General features: G+C 51.8%; 2 protein-coding genes across 3 annotated transcripts in view; both read left to right on the top strand.

Moving 5' to 3' along the window:
- Positions 1–2779: 2779 nt before the first annotated feature.
- Positions 2780–6907, top strand: LOC115618319. The gene is made up of 7 exons (XM_030509758.1): positions 2780–2791; positions 2914–3000; positions 3421–3640; positions 3823–3965; positions 4325–4441; positions 4624–4854; positions 6824–6907. The coding sequence occupies exons 1-7, from the start codon at positions 2780–2782 to the stop codon at positions 6905–6907; spliced, it is 894 nt and encodes a 297-aa protein (XP_030365618.1).
- Positions 6908–7617: 710 nt separating this feature from the next.
- The window catches only part of LINGO3 (leucine rich repeat and Ig domain containing 3), a 39046-nt gene continuing 27944 nt past the window's right edge, over positions 7618–18719 (top strand). For both annotated transcript variants that reach the window (XM_030509231.1, XM_030509230.1), the window contains exon 1: positions 7618–7838. The gene's annotated coding sequence lies outside the window, so the exon portion shown is untranslated. The remainder of the gene's footprint in view (positions 7839–18719) is intronic.

Below are 18719 nucleotides of genomic sequence, written 5' to 3'. Positions count from 1 at the left end.
GATTCTGTCCAGGCTGATAATCCCCAAGCTGGCACATCCAGAGGAAAGGAGTCTTCTACCGTGGCAGGCTGTAATAACATATAATGTTTCTTCCCTTGGAAATCCTGCCAAGGGCATCGGAAATGTCTTGTGAACAAGGATGAACAAAGTTCTGCAATCCCCCTGTGAAGCAAAACTTATTTCTGCCTATTTTGTAGACAAAGTAAGGGGCACAAAAAGGTTCCCAGGAGCTCAGGAAGGTCACCAAGCAGAGAATAAAACCCAAGAGTTCTAGCTCCCAACCTGCAGGTTTAATTGCTAAACACAGCAGACTCACCATTTCAGTCAGCTGCCATTGAGGATTTGTCCTCATGCGTTCCTTGGAAGACGATGAGGCTGTTAGACAGAGCCATGTAGTATCTTAAGCATCAAAAGAGAAAGAAGGGAGATTTACAGAAGTATGTCTTAATGCACATTTGCCTGTCAGCTTGGACCATGCGCATGTTCAGATATCACAAGTCAAGTAACTGATAACTGCTCATTTATTAATCTCTGGTAATTCAATCTGCCCTCTCAGCCCTAAGTGCTGAACAGAGATGATGCCCTCAGGAGCTGGAGATCAATTTAACTTGTCAGAAGCCTTAGTCCCTGACTCACTCCTTAGTGCCAGCACTCCCTGTAATAACTGTTGGGCTGATTTTCTGTCACATAAGAAACAGATCCCAGCTCCCTTTCTAGAAGCTCTGGCTGCCACATCCTCCTGTGCTGGAGAAAGAGTTGTGAATATCCATGCCATGAGCTCTGCAGGAGGGCACGTTTATGCCTGGAGAAGTCTGGAATTTGCACTATAAAAAGCTCCCACCCCCCTTTCACGCCAACGCTGAAGTCCTCTGGGTACCGGTGCTTTCATGCAGCATCACTGGAGGAGAGCAGGGACTCTGGGGCCCCTTGTCTTGCTTCTTGCTCACCCTTGTTGCTGAGAGGTGTTCAGACACACTGAGCAAAGCCCCCTCGTGAGTGGCAGTTCCAGCAAAGAGCTTATGGTTGAACTAGACTGAAGAGCTGGGGGAAACCAAGCCCCCACACCGGAGCAGGACATGGCACAGGCCACACATCCAGCCCGGCGGGGATGGGAATCAAACTGAGTTAATAAACTCCCTGTTTAATGGCCCTGATGCGAAACCTGATTGCTGCATGCTCCATGTGGTCTCATTGCAGGGACCTCACTGACCCCCTCCTTCACTGGCTGCACTCCAGCTGCCTGCCTGGACTGGGACCAGCCCTCTCAGTTCCACCTCTTGGGGATTGATCCTCATTGCGAATTAAGAGCTGTGAGAGTGAACGTGACAGCAGCCCAACGCTGCTGACCCAGAAGGCTCTGCTTCATGAGCCCCAGAAGATTGCTGACCATGAACGCTTCAATTCTGGCATTGCACGTTCTGCTTCTCAATAAAAGCATAAAGCAATTTATGAGAGCACAGTCAATAAAGTGGAACTGGCTTTATCACAGCTGGTTAAGAGCGGTTGGCAAATGTACCCTGTGGAGTAACTATTTCAGGAAAGCTGCTGTGTCCTGAAAGCAAAGGTCCTGCCTGCAATGGACAGGCTGGGAAAGGGACACTGACACATGCAAACATCCCACCTCCAGAGGGGCTCATGTCTGGCCCTGAAATGTGTGGCCAGTGGCAGGGCTACCAGCAAGATCTGCAGATGCTGGATACAGGTCCCCATCTCTGCAGGGTCACCTCTGCCACAATGCCCTGTTCAGCTGGATCGAGCAGGGAGGTGGGTGCCCAGTTATCCCAACACTGCCCTTCATGCCAAGGGCAATGCCCTTGTGCTGTACCTGCTCCCCAGGCCAGGGAGTCTGCAGTGGGGTGTCTGTTACCTTGCAACGGGGTAAAGTGACACCCAAACATTCGATGCCTTTCCCACACCAAAACCACTTGCTTGGAAGAAACAACAGCTGAAAATCTCTCCTAATCGAGGTCTGAATTGGTCAGAGGCATAATCCCAGCCTGTCTGCATGTCACAGTGCCGAGCAAGGGGACGGATCGACCCTGAGCTCCACACAGGGATCAGCAGATCCATTGTCCACATGATGCCCAGCACAGCTTTTGGGTGCATGGTCTGCACAAAGTTAAAACCTCATAAGAGTGCCCAGAGCAGGGGCTGAGAGGATCTGCTGTGAAGTAGCTTCTGGAAGGCGCTTCTAGGGGCTCAGCTAAGCCTGTTCTACAAAGGGTGGTGTGCGTGTTGATGTGCACGGAGAACTGCTGGCAAATAGATCAGGCTGTGCCTTCAAAGAACCAGGCTTCCTTTCATCTTTATTGACTAAAACAAATCCCAGCCCTAGCTTCCCCCCAGTGTGGGAGCAAGGGGAGGGCACAGACCAGGAGGGATGCTGGGGGACCTGGATCCACCTTCTCCCATCACTGGGGGACTCAGAGGGCAGGATTTCTGGCATCTCGTCACCCTCTGCCTTCAGCTATTTGCATCAGCACAGAATGAGAGGAGAGATCCCAAATCAGAGTCTTGCCAAGCTACAATCCCCAAGAGGAGACAGGCACCCCAAATTGAGTGACAATAAACCCCTAATTGAGGGCCATCACCCAGGCACCAGGACCAGTGCTCATAGCAGAGGAACCCCTACAAGAGTGTGTGGAACTGCCCCACTGATTAGGGAGGCTGGCAGCTCATCAGTGCAATGAGAAGCAGCTGGGCCAGTAGCTACAAATAGCTTGAGGGCTACAACCTGGGCTAACCCAGGTTCCTTGTCTAGTCTAGACTCTTGGGCTTCATGGATCAGCAAGTAAGGCCATGTACCAGCCTAGAGCAGGTAGAGATCCTCCAGGCACTAAAGGGGTTGTTTCTGCTGGGTCCCCTGCCAGAGCTGGTGTGGAGTATGCCTGACCTTTCTCTCTCTCTGTTTAGGGGAGGCCAGTTGCCTGCAGTGAGCCTCGCTCCTTCTCCAGCAGGTTCCTGCACCACATCCTTCAGCTGAGTTCTGTCAAGTACCTGGTGGGTGATGCTCCTCCTGCTGGAGGAGTTTGGGGCCGAGGGGCGATAAAACTTTGAGACTGGCAATTCCTTTGGTCTCTCTGCTAGATATTTTCTCTTCTTTCAATCTTTTCCTGTGATCAGTGTGTGCTTGTCCTCTGCTTTCCCCCCCATCCCAGCTTTTGCCCTCTGCCTGGTTTGGTCTTGCCTTGCTCCCCTTCTGCTAATGATTGTTGCAGAATTCACATTTCTCTCTTTCTCTGGGCCAGGAGAGGTGGGAGGTCTTTGAGGAGACAAGGTATAATCTAACTGATCCTGTTTTACTTGGCTGAAGCTGGTCCTGGCTTGGTTCCACACTTGGGCAAAGCAGGGTTTAAGAGTTTTACTCAGGACTTCAAATAGCTGTAAGGTCTCATGACTTAATGTACCTCTTGTTTGCAGCTGAAGATCCTTCGGAAAGCATCAGCCTGGTTTGGATTTGTGGTCCCTATGGAGACCATTATCGGCAAAGTCTACCCTATGCAGTCTCCCAGGCCCAGACGACTTGCCAAGAAGCACGGGGGGAGACTAACGTGCTTTGTCCTCTCTGTCATCCCCGCCAGGATCCAGAACATCCTGGGCTACCAGCCAGCAAACTGGAGCCAGAGCAATGTGCTCAACGGTAAGAGCTGTGACCTCCTGGAGCACCTGAAGGCTTTGCAGTTAAGAAGCACAGAGCACCACGTGTGCTGTGAAAGCCCACTAGGGCTGGGGCATCTGTGCTGGGTAGAAAGCTGGGAAGCATGCAGATGTATGTTTGTTCTCTATGTATGTTATGACTGTGCCACCTATGAATCCCTGCAGAGATCCAAGAAGGCCTGATCAACTCGTCTAACAAACCAAACAAGAGGAAGTGGGATGACATAGATCAGGAGGAGGAGGAGTCCTTGTTGGTGGAACTGGAAAGGGACTTGTTAGAAGATGACTCTGAAGATCTCACATACAAGGTAAGAGTTTCTGGCTGCTGAGCAGGTTTGTTCCTCAGGGGCTGAACAATTTGGAGATGATTGTGTTTAGTTCCTCGTAGACTGGGAGTGTTGCTGCAGAGGTCTGCAGGGGATCCTGTGCAGGGAGCTCTAAAAAGGTTTCCTTTACTGTACATCCTTTGAGGGCTGTAGGTGTCCAAAGAACACTGGAACATCATCGGTGTGTGAAAGGTGTGGGTGCCCCACTCCTCCCATAGACCTTCGGTTTATGTCCCTGCAAAGCAGCGTCTCTGTCACCCTTGGCTATTTGGCTGTGGGTCCCAGCACTATTTGGAATGGGGCCAGTGTGTCCTTCCTCAGGCTATTTCTTTCCTCCCCAGCCCTCAGATATAGAAACAGATAGTGAGGAGTATGAGTCCCAGAATGACACTGAGGCAGACCTGGAGCTTGAAGAGCAGGATGGGATTGTTATGCTGAAGGAGTCGTTGGATCTCCAGGTGAGTGTGCCCACTCCATGTCTGTAGATTCTAATACTGGGCTTTAAGGATGTACTTCAGTCCTTGCTCCCTTGGCTGCAGAAGGAGAAGGTGTCTGGGGTTACTCAGACTAATCTGAATTTCATGAGTTTTGTGCTGCCCTTCTGCAGAGCTTCAGCATGAGCATGCCCCTGTTTCTGCAGGTGGAGGACATAAAACCTGCTGAGGTTAATGATACTCCAGAGCTGCTGGCTGCAAACACAGAGCAGAGACCAGAGGCTCCAGCTGTGTCGAGCAGTGAGGAAGATGCTCCAAATGTTGACAGCGGTGATGGTGATACCCAGAAGCCACAAGCAGATGTGAGCAGTGGGGATGGCAGTGGGCAGGAAGCTGATGCAGACTGTGATGACAGCAGCAGTTTGTCACAGTATGGGGTAAGGATTCCTCTGTGCTGAGCCATAATCCCACCCATCATCTTCTAGTGTGCAGCAGGGGAGGACATGAGCTCAGAAATGTTTCAGCCTGGAAGGATGTCCCTAGGCTCTGAGCCTTTGTAAAATAGTTCTCTGTTCCCTTTGCTGCCAAGTGAGGTAGGAAAGGGTTGTAGAAGAGAATCCCCATATATTGTCGAGATGGTGCTGGGTGTGTGCAATGCTGCGGGCATCTTCACCCACCCCTGTGTGGCAGGATTGCCAAATGCTAGTTGAGCATCTTGTGCTGGGACCCAGGGTGGCCAGTTCTGAACTGCAGCTACTACCAGCAGGTCACCATGAGCCTTTCATGACTCACTGGCACAGACGACATCTTGCAGTTTAAAATGGGGAGGATCTGTGGGAGAATCTTCATCATTAGTAACTTCACAGGGGGTCCTTTACTGCTCAAGACCCATCTGGATACCCTCCTAACTCCTATGAAGATGGTGCTCAGCTGCCTGGCTTGCAGGGAAATGGAGGGTGAGGAGATTTATTCAGTGGGTTGATTTGTACTCTGTCAGTGGTGACTTGCCAGTGTGATGGGTGAAATCTGTTGTGTTTTCCAGGGTAAGCAGGAAAACTGATCCATGGACCTGGACTTCTGCTCTGGCTGGAAGTGCCTGGTTCTCTGGGGCAGCTGTGTCCTTAAGTAAGATTGTTAAATGTTATGTTGATATTTTTTTTGAACTTTATAATAAAATTACCTTATTTTTCATGCTAATTGGGATGCAATTGGCTGTCAGTGTCTGGAGCTGGCAGGTTCTGCCTGTGTGCCAGATGGCATGGACATACTGCTGCTAGGAGCCCAGGGTATGGAGCTGCCAGCAGGACCTTTCTTTCTGATTCCTCCTGTGGAGAGGCTCTTTGTGGCTCCTGGGAGGGTGATAATTTAGGAATGCTGAAATGGGTGATGGGAAGGAGAGAGGCGCAGGGTGTGGAGGTGAGGCTCAGGCTGAGTGGAGCTGGGTGTCCATGTACCTGAGCATGGATGGCCACACTGACTGGTCCCCATATGGCCCTGGGCTGGCTGCAGAGGCATGGAATGGTTGTCTCAGAAGAACCTCTCTCTGCATGTGTGACATCCCCAAGGAATACAGGGGTAGCAGGTCTGTACCCTTGGGGCAAATGATTTCATGAGGAGTCCATGCTGCCCAGTGAGCACTTAGAGGCTCTCTGGCTGGGTGTTTCTCCATAGAGTATTCTCCCTCTGTGGGTCCTACAGAGGCCTACAGGCTTGAGCAAAGAGTGATTTGTTGTCTGGAAAGTCAGGTTCAGATCGGAAAGTGCGTGAATACAACCTGGGGTGACTTGAGCTTCACCAGCACTTGATATGTTGCCTGGAACAAGTCACAGTATCTGAAGCTGCAAAGAGCAGGAACTCCTCCAAATGTGAGTGCAAAAATGGGAATGTTTGGTGCTGTTGCTTGGGGCATGCCTGGAGGCTGTGGCTGACACACAACTGCCTTGAGCTGTATGAGTGTGTGTGTATCAACTTGCACTAATGATTCTCTAAGTGTTAAAAATAACTGTGGCATCCTGCAGCAGGGATGTACTGAACAAGCTGAGCTTTTGGGCAGGTTTAATCTGGCTGGGCCAGGCCAGCTCTGCTCTGAGCATGGCAGTGGATAGCCACCACTGTCTGCCAGCTTAGTAATGTCTGTGCATGTCCCCTGCCATGGGCAAAGCCTCTAAGGAAGTTTAAACCCTTCCAAGTTCTGAAAGGAAGGAGGTGTTGAGTTGCCCTGAGGTTTTGTTCTTGTATTTCCCAATACATATGGGCTGCAAGAAAGAGTGGGAGTTAAAAAACATAAATCCCCAGGAGTTCAAAGGCAGGGCAGTAATGAGGATGGAGGTGTCCTCTCTCCCAGGCCCTGCTGTGATCAGAGATGCTAATGTCTTTCTAATTAAAGATTGTTTCTTCTGTTAACAGCAGCTCTGGGGCACATTGCGCTCTGTGCAGCTCTTCCTGCTGGGCTGCAGTGATTGTGTGAAGGGCTCCTCTGGCCAGCAGTGAACCATTTAAAGGAAGAGATACTTGTACCCTAAACAAGTGGCTGGGTCAACACCCATCTCCTCCAACTGCAGCCCTTAAACCCTTCCCTGGCACTCTAAAGTTGACTTTCCCCATATAGGTCTGGCCAGAGAAGTGGTGCTGGCTCCTTGCACCTCTACCTCAGTGGAAGGTGCCTTTGGCTAGGCAGAGGCATTTTTCTCCCAGGTTACACCAGTTACTTGTGCACCATTGATGTACAGAACAGTCCTTAATCGTGAAGCTCACATAGTCGTAAAGGTGCTCAACATCCTTCCCCATGGCAGTGTCTCTTTAAATGCAGGTATGCCTCTTACCTGGTATTATCTGCAGCCACAATAGCACTGGTGTCATTACTGCTGAATAATAGCAAGGTTTTTTTCTGAAGATTGATAAAGGAGCTGATATTGCAGCTCCTGGGTATTATATTGGGCTCTGCATCAGTTCAGTTGCTCCTTATTTGTGTTTGATAGCTCTCTTGTTCTCTGCAGCCAGCACTTTGTAAAGCAGAGATTAATAAAACATCCTTTAGTGGCACATAGCTAGGTAAGGGCTTTTTCTGAAATCCATGCAGGCTTTTCCTGCTTGCTCCTGAGCTTTAGTAGCACTGGATATGGAGATAAAGAGGAGGCTTTTGTTCATTGTCTGGGTGGCAGGCTGCAGAGTGATTGTGCCTTAAAATACAGTGAGGAAGCAACTAGCACTAAATCTAGTGCTCTGAGCTCACCTGCAAATGAATTCTGTGCACACCTGGCTGCAATGAGGGGCATGCCCAAAGCTTCCCAGACCTTAAGCCCTAATTTAGGAAGAAGAGACCTCCTCAAGATGAGTCATGGGAGAAGTAAATGGCTTGGTAGAGTAAGAACTAGCTGCAGAGCTGCTTTGTCCCAAGGTCATCATCCTGCATCCAGCCCAAGTAAGTGGTGCGTGTTTGTATTGTTGGGGAGGTGGGGTGAAGAGGAAGGAGCTGCTGGCCATGTGTGAAGGCTCAGACCAGAGAGAGGTGGCTGTGAAAGGTGCCTGAATGTGACAATGGCTGCTGGTGGCCTGGTGGGTGTCCCCACTGCTGGGTAGTGGATGCTGCAGGGCTGTGAGTGAGCTGCATGAAATACCTGCTTGCACGTAGGTTTTGTCTAGTTGCAGTATGATAAGGCTTGTACATCCCAGAGATGCAGGTTTGTGGCTAAAAGGCTACTTGGGTGGTTCAGTGGTACAGCAGCCAGAGTGTTCACCAGGATGTGGTATTACAGAACCTGACGCTTTTTGAGGACTTGGTCCTTCTTTACATCTGGGGGGAGGGATGAGAGCATCTGTCCTTCTGCCAAAAGGCAAGAATCTGCTAGGGACTCCTGAGCATCTCTTCCTTTCCTCTCCATTGTCCCTCTTCTTCCCTGTTCTGGTCTATTGTGGTGGGTTTTCTTGTTTGGTTGGTTTTTGTTGGTTTTTTTTTTTTTTCCCCTCCCCATTTTTTTCCCACCCATGTGGGGAGATGAACTGCAGGGACATGTATTGGCCACGCAAGGTGATTGCAGCCCAGCTTGGTTTGGGGCTGGACAATGCAAGGAGCAGCTTGGTGATGCAGGTGATGGAACTCTGGTCAGAGGGAGATGCACTGAATTCTCCCTGTCATCCTCCTTGGGAAAGGGCCCAAGAGGGGATGTGCCCAGCTGAGCCTCTGCTGAGATTGGGCACAACACTGTGCACTGTCCAAGCCCAGCTTTTTGTGTGCTCCCCCCTTACCCTTCTCCTCAGTGCCAGGAGCCAGACAGAGGGGTGGCCATGGTGAGGAGCAGGCGCTGAGCTGTAGTGGAGGGTTGTAGTGAGGAGCAGGTTTCCCCCCTCCACTCTTGCACACCCTGGAAATATCCAGTCACTGCTTTTCCAAGCCATGAACCTGCCTCCTCCTGCAGACCAGAGGGGTTGGGGTGATGGGAACCATGTGAGCTGTGTGCCCCTGAGCAGAGGTCTGCGCCTCCCATAGCCCTGGGGTCAATTTAGTCTCTGTGGCTTAGTAGGTGACAGCAGGGCCAGCCCCATCTCCTGAGCAAGGGGCACCAAAGAGCAAGCCAGGTGCTGTGACAGTAGAGGATGAGAAGGAGAGAAATGGGGAGAAGAAGAGAAATTGAGGGGTTAAAGCAGCGGTGGGGGGTGAATACACAAGTGTGGCCCTGAAGGGAGCCTGAAGGGGTAAATGAAGGTGACCCCCAAGGTTGGGGTCCCCAGAGCACATGTGGACCAAGCAGCCTGCAAAAGGCTCTACACTAGATCTATGACGAGGGCATTGCGTGGGAAACAAATGGCTTAATTGAGGCAAAAATGATCATAATTAGCATGAGCAAATCCAATTAGGAGCCCCGGGCAGGTTACCTTGGGTCTGTCATTGGGAGCATGGGCACTGGGTGGTGCAGGACAGGCAGGGAAAGGGGGTGGTGGGTGCTCCCCTGGGACTGGCACTCATTAGCATCTGCTCCTCCTCGGGCTGCTGGCTCTGTGCCCTGGATGGAGCCTAATTAGGATGGAGAAATGGAATTGCCAGGGGTGAGGGGGCTGATGGGCAGAGCAGCAATTGCTTCCTGCAGAGCAGCTTCCCAACAAATGCTGTTGCTGTCAGCTGTTCAAAGCTAGTAATCGAGAGGGTCAGAAACCCTATTCCAACCTTGCTCCAGGGCTGGAAGGAGCATTTTGCTCTTTCCTCCAAAGAGCAGAAGGAAAATTGTCCTGTTTGTCCTTTAGGGGTGACTGCCTTGTTCCTCGCAAGCCTGGGGGCTGTGAAGGGGGAACGTGCTGGGCTGTGGTGCCTCTGCCCTGGCATCCGGGAATGATGAAGTTAAATGTGAAGTGTAACTTTGAAAATGACAGGAGGCATTCATATACGCACACACCCAACTGCCACAGACTTAAAACGTTTATTTCCAGCAAAATTATCTTTATGGGTCATAATTTTTGTTACAAAATTTTCTCCCCTCTCTCAGGAACACATGAAACTGCACCTCTTCTCATTGGGCTTCTCTTTCCTGTTCAGTCTCCTGACCCTCTAGAACTGGTTATTCACACAAGTCCGGCAGCAAGGGGCAGGCACTGAGCACCACCTCAACCTAATCCCCAGCCTTTTCCAGTCCAGCAACAACTTGTCTAAGGGACCCCACTGTGTGAACAGCAAAACATGAGCTTGTGAACCCCTGGAGGTGCTGGGCTGCAGTGCTCTGCCTGGTGTGGTCCCACCTCTGTCCCAGCAAAACCAGTATCCTTTCCACTGGGAGAAGCAGGCAGTTCCCAAAAAGCATCAGGAGCTCTCATGACCTAGCAGCCTCCTTCCTCACAGACAGAGGGGGAATTTGGGGTGCTCCTGCCCATCTTGCTCAGCCTCCTACTGTGTCCACAGGAGATGCAAACCCTCAGACGTGCAGGCAGATGCCTGCTTGGTGCTGTCATCCATGTGAGACTCCTGCCTGCAACTGTTAGCAGCTCACAGCAATAATCCTGGCTTTATCTTCATGCTGTGACAGCAGCAAGAGTGAGGGAGACTTTCTGATGTGTCCCTGGGGAACTCAGTACAAGCTCCAGGCAGTGCCAATGGCCTGTGTTGAGTATCTGGCTCTCTTCTCCGATGCAGGCAGCCAGGGTTGAAGTGCTGTAGCTGCCCTAAATCCGGTGGGTTTTACAGCTGCTGTTGGAGCTGTGCATCTGCGTGGTCATGAGACGAACAACTGTCCCTATATCTGCTTATCATTAAATCAGCTAGGTTGGAAAAAGACCTTTTAGATCATCAAGTCCAGCCATTACCTCACAAAGCTCTGGCTATCATCGTTGCAGGATAAAGTGCCTGGTCCTGGGTGATTGGGGAATTAATTTGTGATTTTTCTGAGGACACAGTGGTTTGGAGGCAGGGCTGGTGGTGTGCTCTGCTTTGCTTAGGGATGTGCTCAGCAAAACTCAGCCAGGCTGCCTCGAGTTGCCCTTTGGGGGTTTTGTAGTTGCCAGTAAGCGCTTTTCATGAGGGCTGGCCTCTGCTTCTGGTGGCTTATTTGGATCCAAGGATGCCTCAGACCAGCTAAGCAATGTTTAAGCCGTGAGCTGGGCACACAGACCTCATGTTGTGAGGGGGGCTGCATCCAAGTGTGTAACTGGGAGCAGCTGATCACCCCAGTGACAGAGCACTCCTGGCCAGCGCTGAGGAGGTGCACAATTTCCAGGCCAGATATTTTTGGCTCATTTGTAGTCTGAATGTTGAAGTTTTCCAAAGGCCTTGAGCCAATTTTTGTGCTGCTGCCTTTATTGCAGTCTCTTGAGCTGGAGCCAAGCTGCTGGTCACAGTTGGGTGGTGCTGGAGAAACTGGTGCTTTACCAGATGCCACAATTGGGCTGACAACCAGCTGGGAGATGGAGAACTGAGGCCTGGACTCTTGTTGCATGTCACAGTGAGTAAAGTGATGGAAAAATCATGAGATCTAGTAGGCCAGGCCTCCCCCTCCTAATGGCTGTGTTCAGCTGAGCTGGGAAATGAGCTGCACCTCTCCTGCTGCAGCCCTGCTTTGCGTCTTTCTAGCTAAATCCCCAGTGAAAGCTCCTGAAAACAAAGCTGGGAAGGAGAGTGTGCTGCGGGCATTAATATGCACATACATTAGGTGTGTGACTCACACAAGAAAGGAGAGTAATTTTCAGGTCCAATTAGCTTCATCCATGCACTCCCCAAAACTCGCTGTATTTATTTGTATTTCATTTAAGATGCTGCCAGATACTGGCTTAGGAAAACAGGAGGTGACAAGGAAGGATGAGAGCCAAGGACAGCTCCCATCCCATCCCCATGGAGGTAAGGAAGGGTGAGGTCTGCCAGCGAGCTGATCTCCTGGTGCCTGTGCTCTAGAGGTGGCTCTGGGTATGAGTTCAGGGGGGACCCAAGGATTGCATTGAGTTTCTTTTCCAGAGTGCCCTGGGTCTGTCTGCATGGGAAGAGGCACTTGAAGCTTCAGTTCTGGGTGCCAGCAGGGTCAGAGCATAGACCACCACCATCCCCTCCTTGCTCTGACCTCCCCTTCTCCCCAGGGACGTCATCAGTAGCTGTGGGTGCTTCTGTGTCCACAGTGGATGACTTGTCCTCTTGATGTGTTCCCAGTGGACTTTCTGCTCCGCTTTGTCTCATCCTGGTTGTGCCCCCCCTTGCTGCTGCCAGGGGCTGCAGGTACCTGCCCCAGGCTGATGTTCTTGCAGAGCATGGAGGAGGTGAGCAGTCTTCTGGGACCTCAATGACTCTTCCAGCCTCCTTAGCAGCTCCTGGCCTGATCACCAAAATGTTTTCTCAGGAGGAGCCTACAGTCAAGGGACCTTGATGTCCGGAACAGCTCTGTACAGCTAAGGAAACATCCTGGATTGCATCTTCTACTACATGTTCCAGCCAGTCCCCTCATCAGCTCCAGGGTCTCTAACAGAACGGAGGACTCCAAAGACCGCCTAGTTTATCGCCATCAAAGAGCAGGTCCTCCTGCCTTGTTTTAAGTTTGTAATGCAGCTCACATCAGAGGCAGGAGCCTGACCTGCTGACACCAAACCCAGCCCTCCTGCCTTTCCAGGGAAGTAGGTGGCTTTCCTTTTGTTGTTCTTGCTCATGGGCTAGTTTTGTTCTTGGCTGTAGCTCGCTTGCAGATCAGAGGCCAGGAGCTTTGCACAAAGGATCAAAACAACCTGGTTCCTGATGCCCAGGCAGCAAAGGGGTGTCTTGAGGATGGGGATTTCATCCCAGGGTTGAACAGCCTGAGGCGCACAAGGGATAGGGAGGGAACAGCAGACGTTGGAGGCAGGCACCAGGCATTTCTCTTAGATGAAACATCCCCGAGGCAGATGCCCTCCCACTAGCCGTGCATCATTCATGCAAGAGTGCTCCCAATCTGATAAATCATATTAGAGAGACAAGAGACAATGTGGCTTTTAATTATAGAAACAATTACCAAGGATTAACGATAGCAGTGGTGTGATGGGTTATTGTTACTCCTAAAGTTTAATAAAGCTTCAGTAGTTTTTGTCAGATGTGGAGAGCAATAAGACAACACTTCCTTGGGTGTTTGCTTAAGCTGTAATCTACCTCTGATGCTGCTTCATCCCACCCTCTTTCTCTCATTTGCACTGATGAGATGCACTTGCGGTCTTCCAGCAAATGCAAGGGCTTGATTGCATGAAGCTTCTGTGAGATTCATTATGGGAAGGGACAGGGCTGAGTGAAGTGGTGTTCCCAATGGAGAGCTACTGAGGTGGAGCAGGGACAGCTTGGCTCAGTGTCACTAGCCACTGGCCAATGTGGATGTGTCCCCAAGGCTCACGTGATCTGAGCAGAGATGCTGTTCCCTACCAAGTACGTCCCTTCACAGCCCGCTGGGTGGGTGCAGCAGCCCCTGATACACAGCTCCAGCAGCAGCATCTTTACATCTGGGTCTTTCTGAGCAAAGGATCAGGTTGTCACTAATCATGGAATGGTTTGTGCTGGTAAGGGGCCTTAAACCTCATCCAGTTCCAACCCCCTGCAATGGGCAGGGACACCTTCCACTAGACCAGGTTACTCCAAGCCCCATCCAACCTGGCCTTGAACACTGCCAGGGATGGGGCAGCCACAGCTTCCCTGGGCACCCTGTGCCAGTGCCTCAGCACCCTCATAAAAAATGTCTTCCTGCTTCCCAGACTCAGAGAAACCCTGTGGTCTCCTTTCTGCTTCCTGGATCCAAGTTTAATCTTCTTAGAAGAGACAGAGACAATGGCTTCTCTTTGCCTTAGCCCTGATTATCTCCCCACCAAGGAGGCTGGATTGGCATGGCCCCCCATGCCAGGAGCTGGGTGCAGGGCAAGAGGTGAGAGCAGCCTGGAATTCCTTGTGACGCAGTGGTGGAGCAAGGGAAGGGACACAGTCTGTGGACTGGCTGGACTGCACTTGGCCTGGGTCACTCAGTGTCTAACCAGCTTCCCCAGCAGAATCTGAACGACCTGGCCCTGGTGTCCCTGCATGCTGGGTGACAGCTGGGGATTGCTGGTGAGGGAGATTTAACCATCCAACCTGTCTAATGCTGGATTAATAATTCATCGTGTGAGGCAGGGTGCAGCAGTCTTCGCCTCCTCTCAGATACTAAGTGCTGCAAGATGTAGAGAGCTGTTCCTGGTGTAACGAGCAGGGAAGGGGGACAGGATGGTGGGGATGATCCTGGTGGAACTGTGGTCCCTTAGGCACAGCTGCCCCTCTCCTGCTGATGCTGTGGCACAGAGTGCAGGGAGCTGGGTGCTGCGGAGCGAGACGCCTTGGGGCAGGGAGGCACAGGGTGACAAATGTCTCTGGATCCGTGTGACAGGTAGAGGTCTTGTTTCCAAACAGTTTTTCCTTCCATCAAGGATGTGGGTGGATTTGTTGCCTGCAAAAGTGAGACACTAATAATACTGTCCGGATGCCAGTTGTCACCTCCAGCTCCGTAGCTCCAGTCCATGCTGTTCCCTTAGCTCACAGCTCCAGTGAGTGCATGAGAGCAGCCCTGACTGCACAGACCCCAGTCTTGAGTTATCATCAGCCAAAGGAGAGTCTTTCTCCTCCAGATTCCGAGCACCCACATCTGGACTAGGCTGCCAGCAGGGCTGTAATTACCTGCCTGGCTGCAGACAGCCTTTAGCAATGAAGCCATTTACCACAGTGTGAAGCTTCAAGCCCCAGAGCTTTCAGCCCTAAAGCATCACTCAGCATCGGGGCAGCCAGAGCACCCTGGCACGAGCTCCTGGTCCCTGCAGCAGGTGGAAGGGATGAGGGTTGTTCTGGCTGGTGGAACACGGCTGCTGCTGCAGAGCTTCATGCATGGGCCATAAGAGACTCTCAACAGCTGGAAATGGAAACAGCTGCATTCTCCTGGGGAGAAACTTCCATCTTCCAACTGGTGTTGGCCAATGCCCCTGGAGACCAACACATAGATGGGTGTGATACTCCTAGCAGTTCAGCCTGGAAAAAAGAAAGCTCCTTAAGGGGAGGCCTTAGAGCAGCTCCCAGTGCCTAAAGGGGCTACAAGAAACCTGGAGAGGGGCTTTGGACAAGGGCCTGTAGGGACAGGACGAGGGGAATGGCTTTAACTTGACAGAGGGGAGACTGAGATGAGCTCTGAGGCAGAAGTTCTTCCCTGTGAGGGTGCTGAGGCGCTGGCACAGGGTGCCCAGAGAAGCTGTGGCTGCCACATCCCTGGCAGTGTTCAAGGCCAGGTTGGACACAGGGGCTTGGAGCAACCTGCTCTAGTGGAAGGTGTCCCTACCTGTGGCAGGGGATTGGAACTGGATGAGCTTTAAGGTCCCTTCCAGCCCAAACCAGTCTGGGATTCTATGAAATTTTAAGCCATTTCCTATTAAAGTATTTCCTCTTTAAAACCTGTTTCCTAACCATGACACTTCTCTGTCCTGCAGAAGCCAAGTGCTTGGATGGACAGTTCAACAGCATTCAGCTGGTAGGTAATAATGTGCTTGTCAAAGAAATGTTAGTTTCCCAAGTCTTCCTGGTTACTAAAGAATTCATCAGCTATCTTCCATCCCAAATTAGACCTTGTAGACCCACCCGTCTTATGAATCAGCTCTACCATCACTGCATATCAGCATAATTTATCTTCCCTTTCAACAGAACAGTTCCCATCCCACTCAGAGGACGTAGAGCAAAAGTAAGCAGCCAAAAAAAGCAAGATCCCATGTGCTGGGCTCAGCAGAGCAGTAAAAGACAGGGCCTGGGGGAGTTTCTTCACTGAGTTCTTATTCTGGACATGGTATATGTGAGGACAGGGAAGATGGAGAAAGTCGCTGAGGACAGGCATGACCCTGAACCATGAAAGGGACTGAAAAGGGCACATCCAGCTGAGCAGAGCACAGCAGCGTGAAGAAAACATTGAAAGCCTCCAAGCAGAAAAGAGCCAGAGGAGCAATTTGTCACCACTGGACACAGCAGAGCAGCAGAGGGGCTGGGCAACTGCCAGTGGGGAGGGAGGAGGTTACCAAGCCCAAGCCAGGGTGCGGGTGGTCTCCTCTGTGTGACCAGTGGTTTGAGTTAATTTCTTCCAAACAAGGGGAAAAGCCTGTTGGGGGCAGGGGACATGTCGCTGTACCATTTATACCACCTTGCAGCTTTTCTCCCAATACAGTGTCTTGTGGAGTCACCAGTGGATCAGAAATGCTGCCTAATCAAGAGTGAGCCATTGGAAGTGGGTGAGGGAGGATGTCTCCTGGCCAATGGCCCCAGCAGCACCCTGGGTCCCCAGCCTGGGCCATGAGCTCCCTCCTGCCTGTGCTGCATCCGTGTTCCATGAGCCTGTTGTGTACCTGCAACATCCCTGTGCAAGAACCATGGTGAGGGCCATCCCACAGCAGAGATGGGCACATTCTCTACAACTACCTGAAAGGAGAGTGGAGCCGGGAGGTGGCTGGTCTCTTCTCCCAAGGAACAAGTGAGCGATAGGACACGAGGAAACGGCCTCAAGCTGCACCAGGGGAGGTTTAGGCTGGAGATTAGGAACAATTCCTTCCCCAGAGGGTGTTCAGGCATTGGAATAGGCTGCCCAGGGCAGTGCTGCAGTCACTGTCCCTGCAAGTGTTCAAAAACCGTGTAGACGAGGCCCTCAGTGACATGGGCTAGTGGTGGCCTTGGCAGTGTTGAGGGAATGGTTATAGAATCATAGAATAGTTAGGGTTGGAAAGGATTTTAAGATCATCTAGTGATGATCCCTGCCATGGGCAGGGGCATCTCACACTAGATCATGTGGCCCAAGGTTCTGTCCAACCTGGCCTTGAACGCTGCCAGGGATGGAGCATTTACCACTTCTCTGGGCAACCTGTGCCAGCGCCTCAGCACCCTCCCAGTAAAGAGCTTCTTCCTTATAACTAAACTGAACTTCCACTGTTTAAGTTTGAACCCATTACATCCTGTCTTATCACTACAAGAGACTTGATGATCTGAAAGGTCTTTTCTAACCCAGTTGGTTCTGTGTTTCTATCACTTTGGGGGGTTTATTGCCATCATGCTGTGTGCTCCACTCATGCAGTTCTGTTCAGATTGGCTGGGGACAAGACTGCTGCGATTCCTCTGCCATGGCCCCATCTCCGAATGGGAACAATCAGCTCCCAGAGCTGTAAGCAGAAGCAACCAGCAACTTGAGCTGATGAATTAGGGAGAGGAGAAACTGGTCTATTGGCATTAAGCATCAAGACGCTTGTCAGGGACACGGGGCAGAGAAGGCACCAGGGATGTTTCCATCTAGCAGGTGCAAATGCTGTGTTTGCCATCCGCAGTGCCTGGAATCCTGATCACCTGCAAAGCAGCTCTAATGATATTTGAAAATGAGCTCGGAGATGCCAGGAGGGATTCGATGCCACACTGAGATAAAGGCAGGCAGGAGGCACGCACAGAGGGAGGGTGAGGAGACGGGGGTGGGGAGCACGTTTCACACGATGCAGCCAAGTGAAGGGAAACGTGGGCTGAATTTCACCAGGAGCAATTTCCTAGCAGGGGGGTGGAAAGCAGGCAGTGAGCGGCCGCCCCCAGTTCTCTGGCAGCAGGGACTACTGGTATCCTGCTGGGCACAGCTCTGACATGAACCCCTGCACTTGTCCAGGGATGGAGAGGTGACCTCGGACCCTTCCAGCAGCCAATGGTACCTCTGCCACACAAACAAGAGAGGAGGTGAAACAGGCAGCATCTGGCAAAACACAGCTGTGCTGGCACTGCTCATCACCCCTTCTGCCTGTCTGCATCACGATGGCCACGCTGCTCTGTGACAGTGCCCAAGCATACCCCAGCCCATGTTTTGGCCAGTTCTGCTGGCAGTGGTCACATCGGTGCTGCCAGATTCCCTGCACCCACTCAGCTCAGCACTGGATGGAGCAGTGGCCCCATGGTATGGGGACCATCATCAGACCTGGGCCCTACATGGTCATGCTGGGTGGACATGCAGTGGCACACAAGGCCATGAACCAGGACAAGGAATGGGAAGAAAATCACCACATGGGCAGCTGCCAAATTTGCTCCTTGAGCAAGGATGGCATCTGCCACCTCCAAGTGGACAGCACGCATAGTTCCCTGCCATTAGAGAGTCTTTGGGAAGGGACATTCACTCTGGTGCAGTGACTGCAGTGCTGACTTCCATGTGTGCCCAACCCTTGGGGCACCCCTGAGGGCCCAGATGCTATAGAAGCGTGGTTTGGGTTTGTTGGCAGAGCGGGGTGGTTGGGCGAAGCATTTGCAGTGGCCATGCCCAGCTCATTGCCAGCCCTCTCCCCACAGTCCAGCCACCACCTCCTCAAACACCCTGAGCTACAGGCAGCCCGTGGATGCGCTGCTACTGTGGGCACCTGCACTCAGAGCCTGAAATTTCCTGGTCTCCACTGCTTTGGGGTCAAGCAGGGCTCCCAGCATGAGGCTGTTTGTTAGGGATGAATGGGACTCACATGCCAGTTCCCCCTCAACCCCACAGTGTCACTGCACCAATCCCAGCACACCAGGCTGCTCCCTGCCTCGCCAGTGGCTGGGGGCCCTTGGGGACACATTGCTCTGCAATCGTGCCAGGCTGAGCAGCAGCAGCAAACCCCACTCTGGAGCTGAGGATCACAATGTGAAGGAGGAAGCAGGGCGCATCTGCTGGCAGCAATTCCTCTGTGAATGTATCCTGATACCTGGAGCACCTCCCTGGATTAGCAGGGCAAACAGAAACCTGGCAGCTGCCAGGATGAGACAAGGAGCTGGGCAGTGGGAGGGGAATAAATCATCAGCAGATCATCAGAGTGCGGCAGCTCCACACTCTGCTGCCGGCTGCAG

This window comes from Strigops habroptila, chromosome 20, assembly GCF_004027225.2.
Source record: "Strigops habroptila isolate Jane chromosome 20, bStrHab1.2.pri, whole genome shotgun sequence".
NCBI classification, from domain to species: domain Eukaryota; kingdom Metazoa; phylum Chordata; class Aves; order Psittaciformes; family Psittacidae; genus Strigops; species Strigops habroptila.
This window is presented reverse-complemented; position numbering and strand designations above follow the sequence as displayed.